This window comes from Lissotriton vulgaris, chromosome 9 (genome assembly GCF_964263255.1).
Source record: "Lissotriton vulgaris chromosome 9, aLisVul1.2, whole genome shotgun sequence".
In the NCBI taxonomy this organism is placed as follows: domain Eukaryota; kingdom Metazoa; phylum Chordata; class Amphibia; order Caudata; family Salamandridae; genus Lissotriton; species Lissotriton vulgaris.
This window is the reverse complement of record NC_141697.1, coordinates 1,111,274,436-1,111,301,231: the sequence shown is the minus strand read 5'-3', so window position 1 is coordinate 1,111,301,231 and position 26,796 is coordinate 1,111,274,436. Positions and strand designations below refer to the sequence as shown.

Genomic DNA, 26,796 nt, shown 5'->3' with positions numbered 1-26,796 from the left:
AGCACTCAAACAAACTATTGTAGCTCAGGCAGTGCTATTTACCCTTTTTCAAACTACTGCAACTGCCACACACTAGTTAACGCTCCTGAGGAGTGACTGCTTTACAGATTATGCAGGGCATGTGTATCTACAGCGAGACATGCCATTGAATGGATGGTTACTTATCCTGTAAGCATCTGTTTGTGGCATGTAGTGCTTTGGATTCACATGCACCCTCCCTCCTCCCCCGACTCTTGTGGCCTTTGCAGTTATGTTTTGACACACCTCTCTGATGCATTCACATTTTAGCACGGACCACTCTATTCTTAGCTGTTTCTTACACTCCTTTCTCACCCTCCTGCAGGAAAACAGTTTAAGAAAGGAGTCATTGCCCATTCACATTTTCGCCGAGAGGAGGAGTGTCTCTACTTCGTGACTTCGAAAGAATCCTTAGAAGAAAAACAACTTTTACAGCTCCAAACCCAACACTAGATGGCAGGAGTATGCAGAGCATGTGAATCTACAGCACTACATGCAAAAAGAACAATTGATGGACAGAATGCTGAACAATGTCATACATTCACCCCAGTACAGAGATCTGGGCCTAAATCCATTGTTATTTTTTGTTCCCTGTGCCAGTCCAGTTCAGACTCAGCCATATGCAAATCAGTCTTGACCCTGCTTCTCATGGGAACAGTCCAGCCTGAATTTCCAGGCCAGGTCCTCCCTTGACTGGAAACAAGAATCCTAGGACCGCGTTCGGGGTATCACCCCTCATCAGCCAGACTAGCTTTACTCCAGTGACATGGAGAGAACCGTGCCCACGTCTGGACATACCCGTCTCACTCCAGGTTACAAAAGCAAAAAGAATAGTTAATGGACAGAATGCTGAACAACGTCATGCATTCACCCCAGTACAGGGATCTGGGCCTAAATCCATCGGTGTTTTGCTCCTCATGCCATTCCAGTTTAGACCCAGCCATATGCAAATCAGTCTTGACTACATGCCACAAACCGACACTTACAGGGTAAGTTACCTAATACATTTATCTATCTATAAATCTCTATATATACATATATATGTTTTGGTCTCTATACACAGACATTTTGGAAATACTGAGGGTCAAAAGAATGTTAGGCTATTGGATTTTGTAAAGCGTGCAGAAGGTTAAGGTTAGTTCTCATTTATAACGAATTGATTGACTGAACATTTGGACTATATATATATATATATATATATATATATATATATATATATATATATATATATATATATATATATATATATATATATATATATATATATATATATAGTCCAGTGGAAGGCTGCAGAAGCCGAAACGCGTAGGCTGTCCTATCTTGCACGTAATCTTGCACATGGTGTGTGAAAAATAACTTTTGAAAACTTACCTGCTGCTGTTCTGTGACCTGTGTGTGTGTGTATATGTGTATATATATATATATATATATATATATATTTTCAAGGAACAAAGTAAAAAAACTGTTAAAAAAAAGAAAATGGGGCAGGATACAAGCACCCTGACCCCCACCCCCCTAGGCCTGTTTAGGGAATCCCACAGGGACCCAAAATCTGTGGCAGGAATCGAAGTGGTTTTACTAAACCCGCCGAAAATGTTAAAAAAAAAAGTGTGTTCTCCCACGCTTCGTTTTCCTTAGGCATCTGAGTGGGCCAGGTCAAGGGCAGTTGACTTAATGCGGGAGACGCGCTGGCCACAGCAGTCCCGGGAACCTACACCTCCCTGGGGCTATTTACATTAAAATGCAGGGAGCCACGCTCGTCCCCCACTGCCCCAGGGACCACCACCACCCCAAGGCTACATTACATGTGTGGGGGGCTCCTGCCTTCCCCCCCACGCAGCCCCGTCGACCGGCACCTCCCCGGGGCACGGCTTAATTAAAGACAGGGGTCCGCTGCGAATGCACGGCCCAGGGGACCACTACCTCCCGGGGTTACAAAGTGGATGGGAGGGGGGGCCCCCCTACCAGGAGCCCTCCATGGCCCTGGGGTCTATGGCCTTGGGGACCGCCACCGCCCAGGGCCGGCTCCAGCAATGACCCAGGGTGCCCACTCTTGGGACATTGCAGTTTGGTGGGAGCACTGCTCCTTCCAAGCCATAACAAGCTCTGCTTCATTTCATGGAAGCGAGAGCTTGGATAATACTTTGTTCTTTGAAGGATTTATCAGTGTGACATAAAAAAAATATAAAATGGGCTAAGGCCCCTAAGCCTGCCCTATCTCATTCCCTAAAAGGTGGTTGAGCAGTAGAAACGTACACAGTTGTCTGTATCAACCAGCACTGCCAAACATGTCTTATGTGGCCAACATAAACTTTACAAAGCCTGACAGTAGCCACTCATTGTTGCAAAAGTTACGTATTGCAGCAGCCTATCTTGCAGGTTCACACGTCCAATCTAAGAAAGGCAGGTTTCAGAATGGTGCGTTGTTTGTTTCTGGGCTGGACAGATACAATAAAGATAACACAATTTAGTTTATTTGGTATTAAACAAATTACATAAAGGATTTGCTGTTGCATTTTTCTAGCTCTAGCCGGCCTCACTGAAATCAAATAGACTATACCTTAGTCTCTGGTAATATGTTTATATATTCTTTCCTAATACAAAATGTAGGACTGGTTGGAACCCTGGTTGCTTATATCAACTTCCCTCTCAGCTGACCACTGTGGCTATTAAACATTATAAGATTCTGATTAAAGGCTGGGAGTTTCACCTCCTTTTTAAGTTTCACCTGTGAAATCTGTTGTTGTAAATATACCTTTAAAGGGACTTGCATCACGCCATTACTTATTATTGGTCCTTGTCCGTTTACTTTTCCTTACTTCTATTGGTTGTAGGCGATCTATTTTCTGTTCTTCTGTGTGTGTTTCTCTTCTCGGTTTCCATCGACAAAGTACTGTGTTTATCTGCTTTGGTGTAACTTTTTAAACATCTAAGCCTGCTGTCACTATAATAGCTACACCCTTTTATTACTTCTCCGCGCAACGGACAAAGCATGCATTACCTAGTGCCAGTTTGGGCACAAGCAAGGACCCACTTGAGTGTGTGCTTCTTAGCCTCACTGTCCCCCTGGGGCACAAGCAGGCATCCACTTCAGAACTTGTTTTTTTATTTCCATATTGTATTTTTTTCTCCAACGTCTAATGTTTTTTTTGGGCGTCTTGATGCGTATCACCTTTGGCTTGTTAATGAGGCGTGAGCTTTTTTTTTGGGACACCATCTATTTCTTCAGCTGCTATTAGTGCACGTGCGTTATCGGCACATGGGGGTGCGGTTAAGGTGATCCAGCGAAAGGCCAAGATAAACTTTTCACACAGCAACCCATCATTCCCAATGGGTCCATATACACATTCAGATTTCCTAACTGCTTCGCTGGGGGTCAAGTTTTATTTCTTTGATCTCAATTTAGTCAATACCTAACTAATTTTCACAGATCAACACTCTTCCTTTTGGTCAATAGACCTTTAGTAGAGTAGTTGATGGTGATATTAACAAATTCATCCATCTTATACCTTTTTAATAAAATGATCAGACTCCCATGTAAGATTCAATAGATTTTATCTAATAATTCAATCAAAATGAATGCTCATTTGTACAGATTCACAGTGCAAACTCCAGCAGCTTTCATGGGAGAGAAAATTAATTTATCAAATAACATTCAAATACACATATATATTCAACAATCCCAACGCATTAGGAGCGACAGATGCAGACACAATAACTCGCCCTTCGCAAGGAATATGCAAACATTTAGTATAGAAAGATAATTACCTAGGTGAAAACCGGAAACCCAACCCCTGGCCAAAAGGATTGGTGGAGGTCGCCTGATTTAAGAGTAAAGAGACAGACTACAGGACAGGTGCAGGATAGGGTTATACTTAGTGTAAGAGAGGGTTGTGCTCCGGTGCGTCTGGGTCTAGAGAAGTGTACTCTCTTCCTCCTCGATATTCTTCCACAAATCTTCAATCTAATCGGGCTGTCCTAAGCATTAAATCTTCTCAGTCTGTACTGCCCAGCAGTACGTTTTCGCCCATTCCTCACTCTTAATCAACGTCTCTTCGTAGCAGCTCTCTATCTTAATCTTATATCACTCAAGTTATACTCTTTAATTTGGCATGTCTCACCCGCAAAGGTTGCAAATATCTGTAAATCATGAACTGTGATTGGGCTGTGGCAGGGGAGTTGTCATCACCTCATGCGGTCATCCCAAATTTCTTAACTAATTCTTTGTTTAGTAAACCCTTTCCACTTAATTTATTCAATTTTCATGGCACTTCCTTTCACATGCATTTCACGAATTAGATAGATACAATTTTTAAATAATTTCTTCAGTTGAGGTACTTTCCCAAGCACTTGTCCTTGGATCTTGGCAGCCGATCAATGTTTCGGTCAGCAGGTCATTCCCGGACCTTAGCGCGCAGACTCAACTTGTGTTATGTTTCACCCACCATCTTTTCTTTTGGTTTAGCACATCAGGCCCAAAACGTTCACTATTGACGAAAGAATTATAAACAGATTTTAATTTCTCAAATATGCTATTATCACTGTTTACCTCCCCTTTCTACTCTATCCCATGTTATTTTCTTCTTTGTTAAGCAAAGTGTTCGTAGTGAAAAACTTCTTTGCATGTTGTGTATGTTAATTTTCTTTCAAGTGTCTATTCCTACTTGTTAGTACTTGTTAACAAGAGGTTGATTCGAGGAAGTTTCTTTTTGAGTCCATGCTCCATCAAAGGAACCGATAATGAACTGCCTTCCGCTTTCAGCATACAACCAGTCGCTGGCAGGAGAGTGTAAAGTGCACTCATATGATAGTTACATTTCAAATGTGAAGAAGTAGCCATGTGAAACATGCCATGTTGTATAATTTAGCAGAGCGTGGCTCCTCTCTTCTCAAGACCCATCTGTCCTCCAATACTCTCCCAAACCTGCATTGATACATGGCCACAATCGAACATGAGGAGGTGCTGAAGAGAGCCGGGCGAAACTTAAGCGCCGATTACAAGAGCACATGATTTTTTGAATCGCCTGGTGAATCTCTCCTTCTCTGGCACTTTGCATTTTAATGCATTCCTATTTTTATGCTTCATAGACTGTAAGCGGGGCTGCCGTCTCTGGTTTTATGTGCAGCATGACCTGTGACCCAGGACTGACTTCACTACCTCTGAGCACTTCTAAGAAACCCAAAAATCACGGTGGTGCATTTACAGACTGGGACCCTCCTGAGGATGTTACTCTTCGCTGATGACGTGTTACTGCGCTTCTTGGCACGCACTACTGTCCTTGTGGTCCCTATTACACTTGTAGCAGGTGTTAGTTAGAAACCAACGAAATATTACATAAGTTCTCGACCACACAAGGATGAAAGGTTAGATGGTCCAGGCAGAGTCAAACCTTTGTTTTCAGGTTAATTACAGATCTCTACAATGGATGCATTGATCTTCTGTGGTAATCTAATGTAGTGCCTTGAGACCCTTATGGGTGAGTAGTCACCCTTTACAAGAAACCTGATTTGATGTTATGGCATCTTATCAAATAATTGATTGTATGACAGTTTACATTAAAATAATGTGTTTTTTAAACAAAATGGATTTTACGTTTTTGTCAAGCGTGTACGACAGCTTGGTTTCTTGTTACTTTTCGAAAGCTGCAGTCATTCTTGTATTTTTATTAAGCAAGAGGCCTCTGCTGGGTGTTGACTTCAAGACTAAACAAGAATTGCCAAAGCAAATAGGTTTTCCCTGTGCAAAATCTATTGGCTTTGTCAATGTGTTTCCATGTTTTTTCAACATGTCTTAAAGTAAAATAAAAAAAGTACTAAGCCATGGCAAGCATTGACCATGTCATAGTGCTTAATAAAATGTTATTAAGGGTTATACTTCAAGCCATGTTGCACGCCAGCTCAACTTCTGTGCAATATCTAAAACACATTGACGAAGCCAATTGATTTGGCATAGGCAAAACCTATTGTCTTTACCAATGCTGGTTTTAAATGCTCTTAATGACTTTAGGACAGATCCTGACTCCAAGTGGGCTCAGTCCTTAGGTTATGTAGGGCATTTTTCATTGACCAGATAGAGTGAATCCCTTTTGGCCTTACAGCTCATCACATAGAATTGACCATTGCCTGGCACGTTTATTCCGGTACCAACACTGACATATAGCTGATTCACTGGCCCAGAGTTCTTTTAGCAGGCTGAATTCTAACCTAATCTGTGTTTGGGATTTATTTATTTTATTTATTTATGAAGTTTTATATAGCGCGAACTTGACCCAAGAGGGTATCAGAGCGCTTTACATTTGACACGAATTGGAGAAAAAAAATAGTCACCTAAATAAATTGCATTCGGCTAGGTTTAATTAGAATGACAACTTGCCCTGGAGAGACTCCATGCCATAGCTTAAGACTATTAAGAATTTGTTTTATAATGCAATAGAGGGACCAGATAACTCACTTAAAAACGAGACCGGGAATCTGAGAGTGATACTGATGTTGGTTTTAGGGTAGGAAAGCGATCTTGTGGTGCTGTGGGCACCTTGAAACAATTTATGGATAACAGTAAGTAATAGAAATGATAATGTCAATAGTGCTTCTTTTTCCAAATCCTACTCGGCTGTATGTAGGATAAAGCAGTGGTTACTGAACACAGACACATCAGCGCCTCTTATTGTGTTCCTAATCAAACATGTATCTTTTATGTCATCCATCCTCAGTGTCTACACTCAGGCCTATAAATCTCTATTAATAAGTTATATATTTAAACAGGGTACCCCATAATTAAAATTTGTAATGTTGAAAAATAGCAAGTGCTGGTCCATTTTATTCTGAACAATAGGAAAAATATAGAATAAGTGTGTTGTTCTGTGTTATTGCAAAATGCAAGAATATCATTATACAGTAAAGTACTTCCATTTCTGATTTTTCATTTCGTCACACATGCTTTTCGACATAACACAAGTGGCAGATGAACTATTAAGATTCTTATGTAGGTTGCTCAGTTAGTGTGGGTATACAGTTCAGAAAACATAGCACACTCATTCTAAATATTGTTTTTAGGGACTGTCATTTTGCATTACTTTACAGTGCATTACATGTGAACAATCTTAAAACCGATTTTTATAAAATTAGTAAATATTTTATTTTAATCATAAACATATTTTTAGAAACCTCTAGAAATTGGTATTTGCAAGATATTTGATGGTAAATTACCATTTGTTCCTCTTTAAATTTAATCCCATAAATATTTATATAGTTATCTCCACGTTTAAATGTTCCTTTGTTGATTTAAAAAGAAGCCAGTGCTGACAAAGATACTTAAAGGCATTTCTTTCTCTGTTAGATAACTTTCTTTTAAAGAGTGGCGGGGACTGCACTTACATTCATCAGTTCATTGAGTGCCAGAGTGAGTACAGAGAAGTCATAATGCTGACTTCTTTTTAATTAACTACTGTGACTTTTCTGCATTAGCACTGTTTTAAGTTATTTGTTTTGTTGTTTTCCGTGGCACACAAGTACAATATACATTGTCTTTAAGTTCCTGTTCTGAACTTAGTAAACAGTCCATCTAGGGTAATATTTTCTAGTGAAAAAGCAGATTTGCACAATATAGCAAAAGAATGGCAAGACTAGCTAGACGGCTTAGTGGATTAAACACACACCACCATCTGCCTTGATGTGGAAGTTACAAGATGGAAACCCCTGAAGATAAACGTACCAATCCTTTCGTCTGTGAACTGTAAATCAAGTACCATTAAGTGGGGGTAAGAGTGACTCAAGTGAGTAACCATGCTTAGAAATGACATTAAGTGGTGAATAACGAAGACATCACTGGAGATGCTTTTGGAACGCTCCCTTGCACATGTCATATTTTGAACTAGTGAATAGTAAAATTGGCGTTATGGAATTCAATTTTTTAAACTAGTTTTCTACCATCTATATTTTTCTAAAAGGTTTTGCATGTTTTGAAAGGAACCTGATAGTAGGTAAACAAAATTATGTTTGTTCCCATTCCTTTCACTTGCCTTATAAATATTTTGAGTTGGAAAGTGGAAAAGCGGACAAAAAATGAATTTGCTTGAATATCCGGATTCCTTTCAGATAGGTTGGAGGCTAGCCAATAAGTGGAACAAGGCGCAACCACCCTTGACCTCATGCACATGCCACCACGTCCATCTTGAAGAAGAACCAATTATACATAAAACTTGTCGCCCCACCAAACACCAGCTTTGATTTTCTTTAACGGTCTGTCTGTTCTGGAGGATTTTGAAGTAGTCGGTGACACCTCCCTCCTACATGAAGAGTAATGGCCTACTGTCTCGTGTCACCCAAGTCTTGCACATCTAGTTCAACAGAGTTCTTTCCAATTTTTTAGAGGTACTTTCTTGTCTTGGTTGCCATGGACATAAGGCATTTTAACCCCGGTGAAACAAAATCCTTTTTCATGGCTGCCTGTTTAATTACCCAGTCCATTCACTACTTTTACACAATCAGAAGTATTGTATCCAGTCCCTCTTCACCATTTTTCTCTGGTGACATCACTGATTTTTTAATGTTAGTGGCTGTTCTGTGCCACATGGATTCACCGCTTCAATGTTTCCTTTCACATCCTTTGCTCTCTCCGAACAGGCCAGCTAACTATTCTCAAGTTATAAGCCCCCTTTGAGTTGAGAAGTCTTTACCTTGTCTTCAAGGTGCACAGTCTAAGTTGCTTAAAAGCACTAAAACTCGATTCCCTTTGAGTTAGTCTCCTGTTAGGCTGTACATGTTTCTGCTATTTTCCCCTTTCTATAATGCTGATTAGATCACCATACTCTTGATCACCTTAGTTCCAATCTGGATTTGGCTGTCCTATTAGCTTTCACATTTTCTGCCTTGAGGTGCTCATCTACAATAACGCCATTACTCCCATCAGCTTTTCTAGAGGCCTGTCAACACGTGGTCTTGAACGTCTGCCATTCATCTGGCACCATCTTCTTTGTGGTTGAATGGCTGCAAGTAAGCTGCTATGGGGCTCGTTGTCTTCCGTTTCTTTATGGGAGATTGCTTACTAGTAGGTGGTAATTCATAAGACTTACTGCCTGCCCCTGGTGCACTGCTTTGCCAGACATAGTGTCTAGCAACAAAGTGTGTCAACAGTCTTTGCCAGTACATTGTATTTAACTCTGTGATGTGCCTCGTGTGGAGGGTGAGATGGATCATAGTTTGCTACCAGACAGGCAGTCTCTTTGTGAAACTGACGCACTCACCATTAGCAGACATGATCAGAGATATCTTTTCGCCCAACGTGAAAGGAGGAGCGGATATAAATCTATCCACCTGACTTCTTTGCTTGATCGTTTCATCAAGTTCATAGTGTGAGGGGCGGATTCGTCAGTTATCAGAGGAGAAACTCTTACTCCTGCAGCTCTTGCAGTCTTTCTCCATCCAGCTGAATGTTTACAAGTTGTAAGGTTTTATGAGCGGTGTGTTTCCTTTATTTGACTACAAAGGTCTTTAAAGCACCATAGCATAATCTAGAACACATTGACTCAAATTAATAGTATTGCGTGACACACAGAATGTATTATAATATACCTTCAATATCATAGTAATTTTAATAGTATTAACACCCGAAGAACATTATTTTGGTCAATCTGGAATATTTTGTCCTAAACAAGCCTGATATTTCAACCTACGCATTCGTACGGTTCCTGAAAATCCTAATGTTTCTGTACTGGTTTAATTGTTTAAGCACCAAGAGTCAAAATGTCAAAGGAATATTAAAGATCTTTCTCAGTTTATGCCTCGTGCTACGATTTTCTTTAATTTAATCAGCTCATGTAGTAAAAACGCAACAGTAAACACATTTTCCACTGTGCTCATGCACATAAGATGCCTTTAATTTACTAAGTTTATGTATTTTCGCTATTTCAACCTGTTTTCTGATTTAGAACGCACACATCCCCTTAGAGATAAGTTTTGGGACGTGTAAGTGCACATGGAGGGAGCATGGTTCTGGACATAGGAACGGACTAGGATAGAAGTAAAGATGAGTGACAAAGTGGAATAACACGAGTTTTGCTAATGATAATTCTCTGTTTTCCCTGTTGACTGAACTTTGTTTCTATTGTCCCTTACTGTAAGTCATTGCCAGTAGGCCAGCTATCACTGGCTAAATTGTAATTTCCAGTGGGTTTGGCTGCCCCACCTTTTGGAGTAACCCTGAAAAAGATTGATTAATTTATATGCTGGTTGTTCCTTTAGAAATGACACAGCAGACGATAACGTGCTCCAGGCTGGGTACTTTTGAAAGCATTATAGGTCCCCTCTCCAACTATTCCCTTTTTCAGTTGTGGTTCAGGTAATCACATTGAAGATCTTTCTCCTGCTTGCCTTTCGTTTGTGGGAAGATCTGAAAGAGCAGTGTTTTAACGTTGCAAAATATTTGCCTGGCGTGCAGCTTTTTTAATGAAGCTAAACGTGTTCAACTGTTTGTGATCCCCTCAACTACTGAGAACAGAGGCCATGCCTATATATAAAGAACATTTGCTACAATAGGAAGGGGTATTATAGAATTAAATGTGTTCCATGAAAGTGCATGTAAAAACTTTGGGGATTTTTAAAAAAAATCTGTTCAAGCACATTTTGGAAATATAGTTTTGTTTTTACAGGTTCTAAGAACGGAGTTGCAGTACAGTTTACTTGTGGCAATCTGGTTGCAATCCTAAGGTTGCTTTAATCTATTCAGTTTATTCAGTGTTTTTTTATTTTTTTATTGGTATTTCAGTTACAACATAGGACGTCTGGCGTCCAAACACGAGGTATTCATACCTCTCACAACTGTACTGCATTACAACACTCCCTGTCCAATAGAGTACAATGTTCACATGTCACATCACATCTATACACATTACATCTCAATCTTGTTACAGCTGTTCGTCCAACCCTGTCAAATAATCCACAAAATATTGCCAGTAGTCTTTTGGTCGTGCTCGTATCGGTAGTCCTTCCTCATAAAGTTTCAACGTGTCCTTACAATACACCATGTCACTGATCCATAGTTTGGTCAGCTGTACTTTCTTACGCCCCCAACAAATCGAAATTCTTCGTTTGGCCATAAGGAGGGTTATTACACAGAATTTACGTTTTCTTACTCTAATAGTCGGTTGGAGACCCAGTAAGCGCGATCGTATAGTACAATCAATCTTGCAGTCCACCATCTTGCCCAATATATCTGTTACATCAAACCAGAATTGCGCCACTTCCCTACAGTACCATGCCATATGTATAAAGTCAGCTTTATCCGTTCCACATCTCTGGCATCTGGAGTCTGCGCGCAGGCCATATTTGTGCAGTCTTTGCGGCGTGTGATGTGTGATGTAAATATTTAATGTGTATTAATCGTAGATTTCCGTTTGGGGTTAATAATTCGGTGATCGTGCCCGTCGCACTCCATTCATCTTCAGTTAGTGGTGTATCCAAGCAAGCATCCCACTTCTGAATTGCTTTTTGTGCTGTATCACCTATTTCAGCCTGCAGGGATACATATAACCTGGATACTAGGTGTCTGGGGTCTGGTGACGTAAGGAGCATTTGTAGAGTCAATAATACTTCAGGTTCTGCTGGGTAGGTCGGGTAATGCGCTTTAAGTGCTCTCTGCAGCCTATAGTATGTGAATCTAAAAAGCGTTGATTGATTTTGGATTTATGCAAGATCTTCTACTGTCTTCACTATACATTCGTGGTATAAGTCCCCTATTGTGTCCATTCCCACCTGTTTAAGGAGCTCCATCCCCACCTTCTCTTGTGTGACCGATGGTGCCGGATAGTGATGTAACGGCAGCTCCGGAGCATATATTGGCTGCTTGTTCACCTTCTTGGCTATCAGTCGCCATGCTTCAGCTGTTGCATCTATTGTATTTATATCTTGCTTGTGCAACGGGGGTCTGCTATGTGTCAGTATGGCATCCAGCGGTACAGGAAGGGCGTCCCCCTCCTCAACCGCTACATGTGTAAGAAATGGGACTGAATGGTACCAAAAGTGGGCATATTGGGCCTGTGCACACAAATAGTACAGTAGAACGTCCGGTACCTTGAATCCCCCTCTCGCAAACGGCAATGTCAGTGTGTGTAGATCTATTCTAGCAGTTATACCTGCCCAGATCAGCTTTAGTGTTGCAGATTTTATCGCCTGGAATACTGGTGCTGGCGGCTTGATCGGGATATTATTGAATAAGTAGAGTATCTTTGGTAGCATTACCATCTTTACTATCGCTATTCTATCCGCCATAGACAGCGGCAGCTGAATCCATCTGTCAATTTTTTTTTCTAACCCTGTAATCACTCTATCATAGTTAGTGCGTATTACTACTTCGGGGTCCCTATGGAACCACACCCCCAAATATCTTACCGGATCGGTCTGCCAGTCCAAGGGGTATTCCATTTGGAATGGGAGAGTGCTGTCAGTGAGCGGTATTATCGTTGATTTAGCCCAGTTAATACCCAGCCCAGAGTGGTACCCAAATTTAACAAATTCCCGCGGTAGCTGATTCAGATTGTTCTTCGGGTCCCGCACGTACAGCAACAGATCATCAGCATATAGCGAAATGTGGAGCGGTCTTTGGGGAAACTGCAATGCTGAGTAGTGGTGTGCCTGCCGAATCTTGCAGGCTAGGGGCTCTATCGCTATAGCTATAGCAAATAGTAAAGGGGAGAGTGGGCAGCCCTGTCTGGTGCCCCTCTCTATAGTAATGGGCTCCGAGACATATTTGTTCATCCGAATGCGAGCAATGGGCGCTGTGTATAACAATTGCACCCACTGCAGAAACATTGGTGGAAAGCCCATTCTGCTCAAGATAGTGCGCAGGTATGTCCACGCTATGGTGTCAAACGCCTTAGTATCAGGTGTCAAATAGTGGGATAGCGCAAACAAGGTTCTGGTGTTGTGGGATGTCGGTCTGGTCGGGATGAAGCCCGACTGATCATGGAGGATTAATCTGGTCATCAGGTGTTGAAGCCTAGTCGCCAGGATTTTAGAGAGTATTTTGGTATCTACATTTATTAGCGAGAGTGGCCTGTAAGAGTTGCACGCAGCCGGATCTTTGTCGGGTTTCAACAGCGCTAGCATCATGGCCTCTCTTAGGGAAGGTGGCAGTGTCCCTTTCTCATGTGCATCTCCCAACATTGCCACAATATGTGGAGCCAGTATGCCTACAAATGCCTTATAAAATTCCCCCGTGTACCCATCTGGCCCAGGCGCCTTGCCATTCGGCAATGCTTGTATGATCTCTGTGACCTCCTCCACCGTCACCGGTAGGGACAAGTACTGTCTCTGAGCGTCCGACAACCAGGCCAGGGCCACGTCATCGCAGTATTGTGCTATTTCGTCCGTTGGAGCCGTTGTGTCCGCCATGTACAACTTCCCAAACGTACTTCTAAAGGCCTCCAGTATCCCCTTTGCATCATGTCGAAGCACCCCCTTTGCATCTCTTACCGCTTCCACCACCGGTGGCGGCCTCTGCGCACTTATTTTTGCAGCTAGTGTAGCTCCGGTCCTCCCAGCTTCACCATAATTTCTAGCGACCCGTCTATTATGCACATATTTCAGTTCTGCTTCTGCACTTTTTTGGTAATCAGATATTTCAACTCGAATTTTACCCACTATGCCCTGATCCTGTGTCCTCTCAAACTGCAGCTCAAAATCCCTTATTTTAGCTTCACCTCTTGCCAACTGCTGTCTCAAGTCTCTCAATATCCCTGCAGTCGTGCTTATACATACTCCCCTGATCGTGGCTTTGAAGGCCTCCCACAATAGCCCCGGGTCATCTGTTGTGGGTGCATTGAGTTCAAAGTATTCCGCTATGGCCTTACCTATTGTGTCTTTATATAGCGGGTCAAGCAGGGCTTTCCCATTGAATCTCCAATTAAACGGAGGGGGCACATAATTGGGTAAGTTTAGTGTCAATAACACCGGGTTGTGGTCCGACTGTGTTCGTGGAAGATGAGCGATGTCTACCATCCACTGTAGCACTTCCGGGGAGCCGATCCTGTAATCTATCCTCGACCAGCTGCCATAGGCCGCCGTCGTGTGTGTAGCCTCCAGTTTGTTTGGGTGTTTCGTTCTCTAGAGGTTTACTAGGTGTCTATCTGCTAATATGTCTTGGAGTTTTTTCAATGCTTGTATGTGGGTCTCAGCTGACGAACCCGACCTGTCAACATTATCATTTAAGGCTACATTGAAGTCTCCGCCCCACACCGTCGGGACATCTGGAAGTTTCGTTCGTTTCATCCAGATATTATTGTAAAACATGGGGTCATCCACATTTGGTGCATAGATACACAACAGGTTAATTCTGTGTCCCCTGAGGGTGTCTGTGACGGCCACATATCTCCCCTCACTGTCAGTGTGTACGCATTCCATTATGAAATTCAACCCTCTTCTGATCAATATTAGGGCTCCTCTCGTGTATGATGAGTAGGCCGCTCCATATGTTGCTTCTGCCCATCTGTGCCCAATATGTGCTTGTGTATGAGGAGCAATGTGCGTCTCTTGGAGAAAGGCTATGTCAACGTGCAACCGTGTGAGGTATGCCAGTATTTGCCTTATCTTCTAGAGATTTTTTAACCCTCTCACGTTCCAAGTGATCAATTTTAGTCCACTTGCTATCTGAAACTCACCCATTCTCTTTCTCTATTTCCATATTGCCTGGGTCGTAACCCCTAGTTTTAGCTATGTAATGTAACCACTGTGACAGTCGCAATGCATTAACATCAACATTTCTCCCCAGGATACCAACACCCCCCCTCTTCCCCCCACCCATTTCAGCACCCCAAACATGCCAAAGACACTCCCTTGCATGAACAAGTAACGTATCCAAACTATGGTAGGGGGTCCCCCTGTTAGGGGGGTCCACCTGGGTCACGCGTCTTCATCCAATATAGTGGATGTGGCCAGGGTTTTATGCGTATTGCTAGTATATCTCCGTTCGTGGCCATTTCACTTATAGTATTGTGGGATGCTGCTCTCCCCAGTGACTATCTCTTTTCCCATTCATAGTTACACAATAGCCAGTGAGAGTCGGAACCAACCACCCCGCACCTCCATAATTGGCTAGTGTAGGTTGTCCATTTACATTCCTATCCTTGCTCTATTGTATCCACAAAGTTCCCAGCAAGTATGTCATTATCTGGTCTCAGTGCAATCATGTTCAATACATTACCACGCTTCTCCTAGTCCTCCTCATGATGCTGGGCAAGACACCGCACATCTAGTAAGACCACTTTGGGTTTGGTCTCGGCGCTAGAGTTCTATGCGCTCTTTCCACAATAAGCACCGCCGATAGCTGCTCAGCCCCAAATATCGATTTCAGTAGTTCTTCCACATACGTCTCCATCTTCCCATTGTTGGTCGATTCAGGGACACCCGCTATGCGGACGTTGTTGCGGCGGGATCTCGCGTCCAACTCCTCAGACTTGTTTTTTATGACCTCTAGCACTCTGTCCATCTCTGAACATTTCTGAGTTGTTGTGCGGGACTCATCCTCCACAGGCGACAGGCGCGTTTCAGCTTCTTCCAAGCTTTCACTGTGCTTGTCAAGTTTTGCGGCCATGTTGTCCACTCTCTGCGTGATGGAATCCAATTTCCCGTGTACGTCTTGCAGACTCTTGTGTATAGCTTTTAATGTTTGTGCCAGTCCGTTTTGCGATTCAGCGTCATTGTCTATTTCAGAGTCAGAGGGGGCACCGGCTCTCTTGGCAGCCTTCCTTGAATCGAATGCGAGCTTGGACTGCACTTTCTTCGGCTACCCCATTCTTGCTAGCCCACTTGCTCTGTGTGCGTTGTATATCCCTCTCCAATGCGTGTTTGCGGGGGGGTGACGTTTGCTATGTCTTTTCCAATTGTAGATCTATGCTATGCAAGTCTTTCCTATATGCATGCTGAGTGTAATGGCTACCGCTCAGTCCTGCCCTCTGTTACTTTCAGCTTGCGTTATACCATACAGGGACTCATTTGAGCCGATATACGCCCCTCTTCTGCCCAGTGTCGTTTTCAATTGGTGTTCCCGCTCTCAAGTGATATTCAGCTGCATCTTATCAGTATTACTCACAGTTCTTGATTTACCGTGCGGGTCACCTGTGGCGTTATCAACAAGCCGTGCAAACTTCCCGCTCTGCGCTTTCACCGCTGTGCGTTCCTTGCCGATCGCCCTCACTGCTCCACGCTTCCTTCCGATATGCCGCTGATTCCTGGGGCACCGACTATCTGCGGCTGGATCCGTTGCAGCGTATCGCTAGCGTTGTTCCCCGGTATCCCCGCCGTGCTAGTACTTGCTGCTCTCTTCGTGTATCTGCTAGTTGCCGTCGGTACCTTTCCGCCGCCAGCGTCTCGTTCTGCAGTCACCTTCGCGCCCTAACCACTCATGGGCGCCGCCATCTTGTAGCCCTGGACCACACTTCGCGGCACATCAGTGGTACTGTAGGGCATTCGCAGTGTCAGCCAGCGCTATGTAGGAGCTTTAGGGACTCCTTTTCCTCCCTCTGTCGTGGTCCGGAGTCATGTAGGCTCGGCTGTCCAGTTGATGTGGGCTTACGTTCCTTACACTCGCGCCATCATCTTGCGCCCCGGGCTGTTCCAGTCATTTGTGTTCAGGATCCCCCATAGCTGTGCTCGCGCAGCTTACAACAGGGTCACCTAGGTCTTGTTGCTATTTTCACTGCCTCCCCTCCACTGCGCTGGGCACACCGCTCTTTGTTATCTCCTGTGTGGAGAGTCCGTTCGATCGCGGGATCTAGCTGGTTTACGGGGCCGCCATCTTTAGTTCAATGCGGGTGCCCGCAACTCCAGACTTCGAGGCCATGTTTCTGGTCAGCAGTGGCTCGCCTTGTCCGTTACATTTCACCTAGTTATTCCTGGCACCTGCCGATTTCGTTTTAAGTTATTTTAGGCATCTGAAACACTAGCTTTGCGCCATATAATCCCGTTGTAGGACCCTGGCCGGCGGAGCTGTCTCAAGAGGCAGCCATTCCACCGTGCGCCCTCTAGAGCCCCCCACTTATTCAGTGTTAATGGAACATGTGGCGCACTTTGCAGGGGACAGCACTGACTGGAAAAGTTTAATACCCGCAGTTCATCTCATGGTATATATCCAATGACCTTAATCTTGCTTAGTATTCTAAATAGCTCAATACTTTGAGGTGTGGCCTTGGTAAAAAGACCACCACTTGTTGATTTTACAATACCACGCTGAATGTACAGCTTTTGGTATTTGCTAATGGGCTAAGAACAAGAAGTCATCAAGACAAAGATGCTTTTATCCACCGAAGATCAACTAAATAAACCATTCTGCACAAATGTTCATGCTATTTGATCCCTAGTTTCTTTCATACAAGTATGATGGATTTACAGTTTACCTGACTAATAAAGACTGCAATGAATGGTATTAAATATCTCAGTTGCCTTTATTGCTACCATCTGTTCACCGCAAACCACAGGATTGCTCTTTGACAGATCTCTGCCTACTCCTATTTCTAAACCGCTTTGCAAATGGTTCCAAAGGTGGTGAAAGCTGATATATAAATCACTTAGCAGGATGTGTGTCCATCATAGTCTTTCCAACTCCTATATATTTTTGTTGTTAGTCCACAGCAAGAGTAAACAAACAAAGCAAATTCTGTGTAGGCTTTTTTTCTTAGTGTCCTAACCATAAATTCTTCATATTTTAAATTTTTCCAAGGCCTGTAGGTGGCGCAGTTCGGCTCCACACAGGTGCCGTTCCGGAAATGACGTGCGGAGCCTATATAGGCTCTATTCATGTGCAATTGAAGTAAAGCCCCTAAGGTCCTACTCCATCTCATGTAGACCCCGGCTCTATCTTATTTCACGGGTAATTGGACAACATTGTATAGTGATGCAAGTTGGAATACATTGATATTGGAAGATATCAGATAATCCTCTTTCAAGAAACATGGGCACAGGAGGAAATTAAGGGCCAGATGTAGGTAACCAAATACCGGTTGGTAACGGCCGAAAATACTGATTTTTGGCCGTTACTGACCAGTATTTGGATACTGAGATGTAGGGCATCTCAAAATACAGATTCGGTAATTTTACCGATTCGGTAAAATTACTGATTCTGTAAAATCACCGAATCTGTATTTTGACATGTAGGAAGCACTGTAAACAGTGCTACAGGGCTTTAAGGATTCGTTATTTACCACCAACTATTAGTTGGTGGTAAAAAAGATTTACCTACATCTAGCCCTAAGTTACCAGCATACTTATGCTATAGTAAACCAGCAATTAAAACAAAATTGAAGGGGTGAGCAGCAGGAGGTTTGGCCATATGTTTCAGTGGCCTTGAAAATAAAGATCGAAGAAGTGGAAATTAAGCATTCAAACATTCAAGCAATTAAGGTCTGGCCAGTTAGCACAGGAAATAAGATCCCTTCTTTGATGATAATAAATGTATACATTCATCCTCTTGGCAGCAAAAAAAAGAAACAATAGCAATAATACTGAGCCTATTAATAACATTAAGCACAATGAATCCAGTCCCTTGGATAATCTTGACAGGGGATTTCAATATGAACTTCTTCCATGGGGCGCCTAGGGATCAAATATTGGAGGAGATTGATCAATTTTGGCATATCCCGGCAATTGATGCAACTAAACAACGATTAGACAAAATGGGTAAAGATACAGTGATGAACCTGGAGCATCATGGCCATCGAGTTTTGAATGGCCGAGTGGATCCGGACATCCCAGCTAAGGCAACCCATTTTGCGGCACAATCCAAAGCTGTTATTGATTACACTTTAGTGTCTCTCCCATTATACCAATCAATAATAAGCTCTAATGTGGGAAATAGACTGGAAAGTGATCACCAACCACAAATGATCAGCCTCAATCTTCATATTACCCGACACGAACAAAGCGCCCCTGAGTTAGGGGAACCTATGGGTCTGACCTATAGAAGGATAAGCTGGAATGTAAATAATATACAAAAGATCGAACAGCACACAAAAGACCAGTGGGAGGAAGAGTTAAATAGAATAGATCAAAATGCATTGACCCTCTGGGAGCAGTTCATAACTAATCTAGTGGAGAAAAATGCTGTGGGTTCAAAAGGCATGGTAACATCGGCTACATCGTTTCCCAAAAAAATGACTGTTCAACTTAAGATTGCAAAAAGGAAATTGAACAATGCGCTGAGGGTCCTTAGAAATCAACCATCCTCTAATGTCAGGATTAAGATATTACCAAAACTGAGGTCACTATAAAAAAGAAATATGGATGCAAACAAAAACTGAGCTTGATCTGTTCTGGTGTAAAATTAATTATGCAGCAAAACGTAAAGATGCACGTGAATTTTGGAGACTGGTCAATCAAGCCAATGGTGGTAAACAACAATAACTGATGTCAAATATATCGGAAGAAGTCTGGGAGAAGCATTTGGGATCAATGACAGGTTACACCAGAAATATGATAAAGCCAAGTAAATTCAGTAGAAAATACAAGGGTCAATGATAATGAAAGGAAAAACACCCAGCAAATGATCCAGTGGACAACAGTGGAAAAAATTATAAGTTCCAGCAGACGGAGTAGTGCACCAGGGCCCAATGGCCTCCCTCAAGCACTATTTAAAGAAAATCCTCAATATTGGGCAAAGAACTTGTCAAACTTGTTCAATAATGTTTTATGGAAGGAAGAAGGCTCAGACAAATGGAGGGGCTCCATTTTAGTTTTTGATTTACAAAGCTGGTCAAGTCTCGGATCCTGCTAACTATAGACTTATAGCTTTAATGCATTGCGAAGCAAAGTTTTTTGCTAAGTGTCTGCTAACAGAACTCACGGACTGGGTTGCTGCCAGTAATTTACTCCCAAAAAACCAAACAGGGTTTATTAAAGGCATGGGGAAGATTATTAATATTCAAATGCTAGTTCTTATAATGGAAATAGCCAGAAGCCGTAAGATGAACCTTTACTTATGTTTTATTGATTTTAGCTCCGCTTTTGACAGTGCACAGAAATATTTTTTGGAACAAGTTAACGAAAATGGGAATCTCACCGAGTTTGTTGAGAGCGATGCAATTGCTATAGACTAATACTTGGACGAGAGTAAGGTTGGGCCAAGACACAGTTTTGTCCAAAAAAATGGTGAAAGGGACTGGCTGAAGCAGGGGTGTGTTTTGGGCCCAACCTTATTTAACTTGTGTTTAGCTAGGATTTCATCAAGGCTTAGTGAAATTGATTCTCACTCTGACTGTTGCAGATTTTAATGTTTCACATTTACTTTATGCCGATGATATTGTTTTAATAAGCTATACCAAGGTGGGTCTGCAGAGATTAATTAATGAAAGTGCACAGTACGCCTCCACTCATGGCCTAAAGATTAACTTAAAAAAGACAAAAACAATGCTGGTGACTAGAGGGTTGGCTTTAAGACCAAAATTGAGAATGGAGGGGACTCTATTAGAATCGGTCACTGAATATAGATATCTGAGTGTTATAATAGATGCTAGGGGCACAGGTAAAAACCAGTGTGCTGCACTACAGAGAAGAAACAACTCATTAATTGCTGCATTTTCCAAACTTCAGAATAACTTCAAAGGGCTTCCCCTTAACCAACTATTACAAATTATGTCAGTTAAACATGTGCCAACTCTTGCATATGGAGTAGAGACCTTTAGAGATTGTGCTGACAACACCATAGATAAGCTAGTGACCGGGACCTACCGACCCCTGTTTAATCTTCCGCGACATTCTTCACCGGCACAAATCCGACTTGAGTTCGTACTTAAACGACGGAACCTAAATAGCTTAGGAGCTTATTTAAAATTCTGCCACAAAATTAGAAGGGATAATAATTCCTCGCTTATGACAGTGGTTTGGGAGGCAATATGCGATAATAAACATAAGCAGGCACATGAATATTTCAAACTGGCGATAGATACGTTCAATGCGGAACAACTATGGGCCTTACCTCTTTCACAGGTGGCTTTTAATAAAGTCGTAAATTGGTGCAGCAAAAAATGGTCGTTTTTATGGGATAAAGCAGTACTGGCAAAGAGATCCCATGCATGGACAGTTATTGCTTCGTACGGTATGCTAAAACCCCAGAGATATTTAGGAGACTTAAATAGCCAAAAGGCAAAGCTGAAGCTGATTAATCTCCGATTTGTAAATAGCCAATTTCTTGGAGACGCCCCTACACGGAAATTGATGAGTAGTGAGAGGGTTTGTCGCCTCTGTTATTACAAGAGGGAAGACATTTGTCATATCAACTGTAGCTGCCCTGCACTAATAGAGGAACGTAGGAGGCGGTTACGGTCGGACTTTAATAGTCAAATTATACGAACATGCCGACAAGCAGTCATAGCCAGTTTACAAGAAGAAAGCTTGCAATTTACGGGTAGACTTTTGAAGTTTATCGAAATAGTGGAGAAGAAATTGCTTAACTGTGGACAATAAGGATGGTTTTATTTATATTTGGTTTTATACATTGATGAACAGTTTCTTTTAATTATGTGGTCTTAATGTATGAAATGTAAGAAGAATTGTATAATGTTGTTTTAATTGTAAGTTTTTAGTAACTGAACAATAAATGTTTCATTCATTCACATTGATCCATTTCAATCCAGTATTTCTAACATTCTGCCATTTGGATGTCTTCTTAAACATAGTGTCTGGCAGTAGCTACAGTAAAGTGATTTTTGGCTGCTCTATGAGCCTTCATGTAGTACTCTGATCAGGTGTTCCCCGCTTAAATCACCACTGGTGGTACGTTTTCTCAACAATTCATTTTACTTTTTTCTTTAACCTCTGTTTAATTGTTTCTCAGTGGAATTGCCTCCTAGTGTTAACTTTCTTAATGACAGTTTTGTTTGTGGCAATACCTTTAGCCCCAAGGACTGTAGAATTTTAAGTCCTCCCATTTAATTCACCTTACACAGTTTTTTACGTGGATAAGTTAGCCCTCATACACGCTCATTCTTTCTACCCAAAGTACCTTCTGCCTTTCACATGGACAAGTTGTGTACATTTTTTTTTATCCTTCTTTCATTCTGATTCCCACCACAGAGGAAGGGTGGCGGCCACACAGACTTGACCCCAGATGTTTTGTGTCCTATAACCTAGATCACACTCGACAAAACTGTATGGATTATCAGCTAATTGTGGAATCCCTATAGCGAAGAATTAAGGAATCTGTGGAAAGATGTATTCATCTGAAGAAGTTTGTCACTTGACTTTGGCCATAGTATTTCTGGTAGATATATTATCTTTCTTCAGATTTCTTACTGCCCTCTGTACTCCTTTGAATTAGTTCTGTGATCATACAATCCAAGGTATGCAAACATGTTACTCGCTCTTGTCCTGAGCCGTATGCCTCAATGACAATGTAAAGTGTCTGGATTTGTCTGTTATCTAGCGGGATGTTCATAAGGTGAAGGATCTTAGGAATACTGAAGGGAAGCCCAAGGGATCGTTAACCCCTTGCATGCGGCGGGAATTCCCCGCCCATGCTGACTCCGCCTTGCGCGGGCGGAGTCATGACGGAACGGTTCCGTCATCAGCACAGCTCACCCGTCCGTAGCTGATGACGGAACCGCTCCGTCATCAGCATGCAAGGGGTTAACCCCTTCCACACTCATGACGAGCTGGGCTCGTCATGGTGTAGCCTTCTCAAACACTGATGACGAGCCCAGCTCGTCATGAAATAAAGGAAAACAACAATTCCCAGCACAGGAGGGGAATTGCCTTAGCAGCCATGGAGTTAAAGATGGAAATGCTTTTTTTCTCCTTTTTTCAGAATTGGCGTCACCTGGTATATTTGTTTGGCATGGGATGCTGTTCAAGGAAGTATACATTTAAGATTTAGTGTGGAGGACTTCATAATTTTCGCAGAATCAGATTACCTCCTTTTAGATTTGTTAACAAAACTATCTGATTTGCTTAACAAAAAACAGTCTGGTGGGATTCATTTTTCCCAGTAGATGTTATTGATGCTGGGTTTGAACATTTTTGGTATATGAGACAATCATTTTAGCTTACTATACACCGTAAATCCTAAAGATTTGGTGGAAGAGACAAGTTTTGTTAAGATGGCACATTTGTGACTGATACTGAATGTCATAGTTTTCTGTGCTGGATTTCAGAAGAATTCATTTTTTCCTCTGGGTAGGTTTTAGGAGTAGACTTAATTCAAGCCTTCTATATTATTGAGGAAAGACCTGATCATCTTGATGTCATCCAGGGGCGGCTTCTTAAGGAAGAGTCAAGTGTTGACTGCTTATTGATAGGTGATTGTTTCATTGCTTATTGATAGGTGAATATGTTTCATTGACATTCCTGTACAAGTTCCAGTGCATAATATAGAGGTTGAAGATTAGTGATAATGCGGACAGTGTGTGGATAAGAGTTTTGTAGTCCACTGTATCAAACTCCGCTGAGATATCTAGCAGGGCTTGGAGATAGACCAGTTCCTATACAAAATATGCTATGCTTTAAAGGTCAGCAATCTACTCCTCGTAGGAAGAGCAAACCAATAACAAACTCCACAGGTATGTAGAACATGGTACAGCAATCAAACAGTTAAGATACAAACTATCAGAAAGGTACTTTAGTATTTATGCCTGGCATTAATGATGCTTTGAAAACATTACTGCTTATGTTAAACGTTGGATGAGATACAAGGACTGGTCCTTTGTGTACAATGTGTTTTCTGATTAAATTGAATAGCCTCAGGTCGTGCAAAGAAGGTTGTACAAATTCTCTCTAAACGATGCTCAAAGTCAAGCTGTGTACTGGGTAGGATCCTGTCGATCTAATATCTTTTTCAGAGTACTCCTCACTCCTGTAGTATCATACTTTGATTTTGCTAATACTGCCTCCTCTGACTTAGTATGCATTTCTTATTCTTATGATTCGTGACACTCCTGGTTTGGCAGCCGATGTTTCCAAAATACTCACTGTCTATTTTCAGTTTTTTCTTTTTTCTAAAACTTTATTTGTGCTCCTTTCAAGGTATTGCCCTACTGAACGTCTGTGTTCTTGTGTTTGATTATGACTTTCCCCTATATTTTTCTCTTCCAATGTAGTCATTCAGACCTTCGTTTTGATTTGTTCTTGTTTCACTACTGTTTAGTGCTGGGGTTGGTTCTTAAAGTACTAGCTCCATTCTGCTCAGACAGTTCTTCTCCTTGTTACCAACCCAGAGTGTGTGCAGTGCTACAAATACAGCATTACTTAACCTGTGCAGTGACTGCAAGCCGTGCAATGTGCTGATTTTCTAAATAAGGAAAATTAGAATAACAAATCTGATAGTAAGTTCTAGGTAGTTCTAGCTGCAGATGTCATACCTTTGAATTTCCCAGGCATCAGACTGGATTCGGAAACTTTTCTGTGAGCAGTACCCCAGCGCGCCGTCGGGTGGCTCCATTCTGCTCCACGAGGCATTGTTGGCGCTGGATATGACGTCACGGTCTCCTATGTAGGTGCCACCCAGACATGCGGATGTCAGTACTTTTCTTTCCATGCCAATTAGCGCTGATCAGGAGAAGAAATACCTTTCTTGTCATAGTGTCGAGGGTTACCTCTAGAATAATCGGGGTTTAAGCCATGTGGCGCCTGTCATTGCACCATATCGGTTACCGACCAGTACCTTGTGTGCTTATGGTGTCTCGAGCCTGACCACAAATCAACGTCTTGCTCAGACTACTGGGCCATGGCGCCGAAGGCTTTAAGGAAGCGGTCCCTAAAGCTTCTTGCGGCCCAGCAGTTGACTCCATCAAACCTTCATCGCACTCGAGGTCCTTGGAACACTTGGGGAAGAAGCACAAGAAGACCAAGGCTCTTCGACTTCATCTCGCCTATTAAGGATTGACAAGTCAATCAATCAATCAGGGGTTTGTAAAGCACGATACTCACCGTGAGGTTCTCAAGGTGCTGGGGGGGAGGAGGGAAGCAGCTCCGGATCAGTTGAAGAGCCAAGTCTTGAGGTCCTTACTGAATGTGTGCAGGGTCGGGGAGCGTCTAAAGTTCATAGGGAGCTCGTTCCAGGTCTTGGCTGCGATGTAGGAGAAAGCTCTCCTGCTTGCTCTGTTTCTGCGGATGCGGGGGACCTCTGCCAGGGCTAGGTTGGCAAAACGGAAGTTCCTCTTGGGTACGTGGAAGGAGACTCTCTCGTTGAGGAATTTGTAGGCGTGGGTGAGGAGTTTGAAGGTGACCCTCTTCTCAACGGGGAGCCAGTGGAGGTCTCATAGGTTTTGTGTCATGTGTTTGTGGCCCGATGTCCCGAGTACGAGTCTAGCTGCGGTGTTCTGGATGGTTTGGAGCTTATGTAGAAGGGTTCTGTTGATTCCGGCGTAAAGGGCGTTGCCGTAGTCCAGTCTGCTGGTTGTGAGTGCGTGGGTGACTGTCCTCCTGCAGTCGGGGGATCCATTTGAAGGTGTTGTGGAGGATGCGTGGTGAGGAACATCGATGTCCAAGGCATGGTTCTGTGGAGCCGGTGCCAGGTAAGACTCTGCGCCTCGCCCCGTTTCTGGAAGCTGGAGTGACACCCGCTCAAGTAATATGATTACTGTCAATTTGTAAAGCGCACAGCTACCTCCTAAGTGGTTTCCCGACGCTGGGGGCCCTCAGGAAGATTAAGCGAGCTATTGCCCAGAGTCACATGGTGCTGGGCTGACATGCCGGCGCCGGGGATCAAACCGTTAACCCCGTGGTCCGGAGTCAGGCACCCTGGCCACTGCGACACACCTCTTCCACTAAAAGTCAATGAGTATTGCGAGGCCACACGCTGAGTATTTGAGAGAGTTGACACCTCTGGTGTGACTTTGAGCCCCGCGGGGTCAGAAGAGGCCCCATCAGGTTCTGTGCTGACGGTTATGGCCCTGGCTCCAGTGGGGTCTCATGGATCCTATTTGGATTGGTGCTGGTCACGTCCACGAGACCTTCCCGACCCGTGAGCTGATGCTCCTTGTGCCGTCGGTGCCCACCAGCTGCACCAGCCCCATTCTGATTCCTGACGGATTGACCTTGACGGAGCCCAAAGGCTCTAGGTCATAGCCTCAACTTTTTGAAGAGGCTTCAGGCATGCAAGAAGAGTGGGAGAGGGTCACAGGACTCAATAGAACACCAGTTAGACACGCCAGTGAGGAATTGGAATGGTATGAGGAGCTTGGGGAGTCCAGTGGACTGGACTAATATAGATACTTGTATGCTCTATTTACTTACTGTGGTTACGGAGGAGGGAGATTCCTATGCTATGCTTGTGTTGGAGAGCAGGAGAGGTCCTTGGCCTGGAGCTGCCCTTGGTGTGGAGCTGCCCTTGGTGCAGGTCACGACTAACCTCTTGACTGAAGTGCTTCAGCCTGAGGCTTCCTCATCTGAACCCCCTTTGCCCTTTAATGAAGCACTAACAGATGTTCTTCTAGGCACGTGGTCCAAACATAGCACAGGGGCTCTGGTGAACAGGACAATAGCACGCCGCCATCACCCTGCCCCGGTGATCCAAGACTCCTCATCCAACATCCTATCCCTGAGAGCTTGGTGGGCCAAGATTCTGCATCTCATGACGCACTCTCCTGGACCCGGATTTAAAGAGGTTAGATGTACTTGGTAAGATGTTTTCTTCTGCCAGCCTAGCAATGCAGTCGGTAAACACAGCATGCCTTTATTCCATTTCTCGCACACCCTTATGGGAAATGGTTGCTCACGTGCTGCCATAAGTCCCAGAGGAGGCCTGAGCTGTGCTCTCCCAAGCAGTAAGAGATGGGAGAGATGTGGCAAAGTGACTCGCTCGGC

At 43.1% G+C, this 26,796-nt stretch overlaps 1 protein-coding gene across 8 annotated transcripts in view; it reads left to right on the top strand.

The window, feature by feature from the left end:
• SLMAP (sarcolemma associated protein) overlaps positions 1-26,796 on the top strand; it is a 1,163,639-nt gene that overhangs the window by 588,204 nt on the left and 548,639 nt on the right. For 4 of the 8 annotated variants that reach the window (XM_086939106.1, XM_086939107.1, XM_086939101.1 and 1 more), the window contains exon 12: positions 7,355-7,417. The exons of the other annotated variants lie outside the window; for them this stretch is intronic. In XM_086939106.1, coding sequence (XP_086795232.1) covers positions 7,355-7,417 — 63 coding nt within the window. The remainder of the gene's footprint in view (positions 1-7,354; positions 7,418-26,796) is intronic. 8 annotated transcript variants of the gene reach the window in all.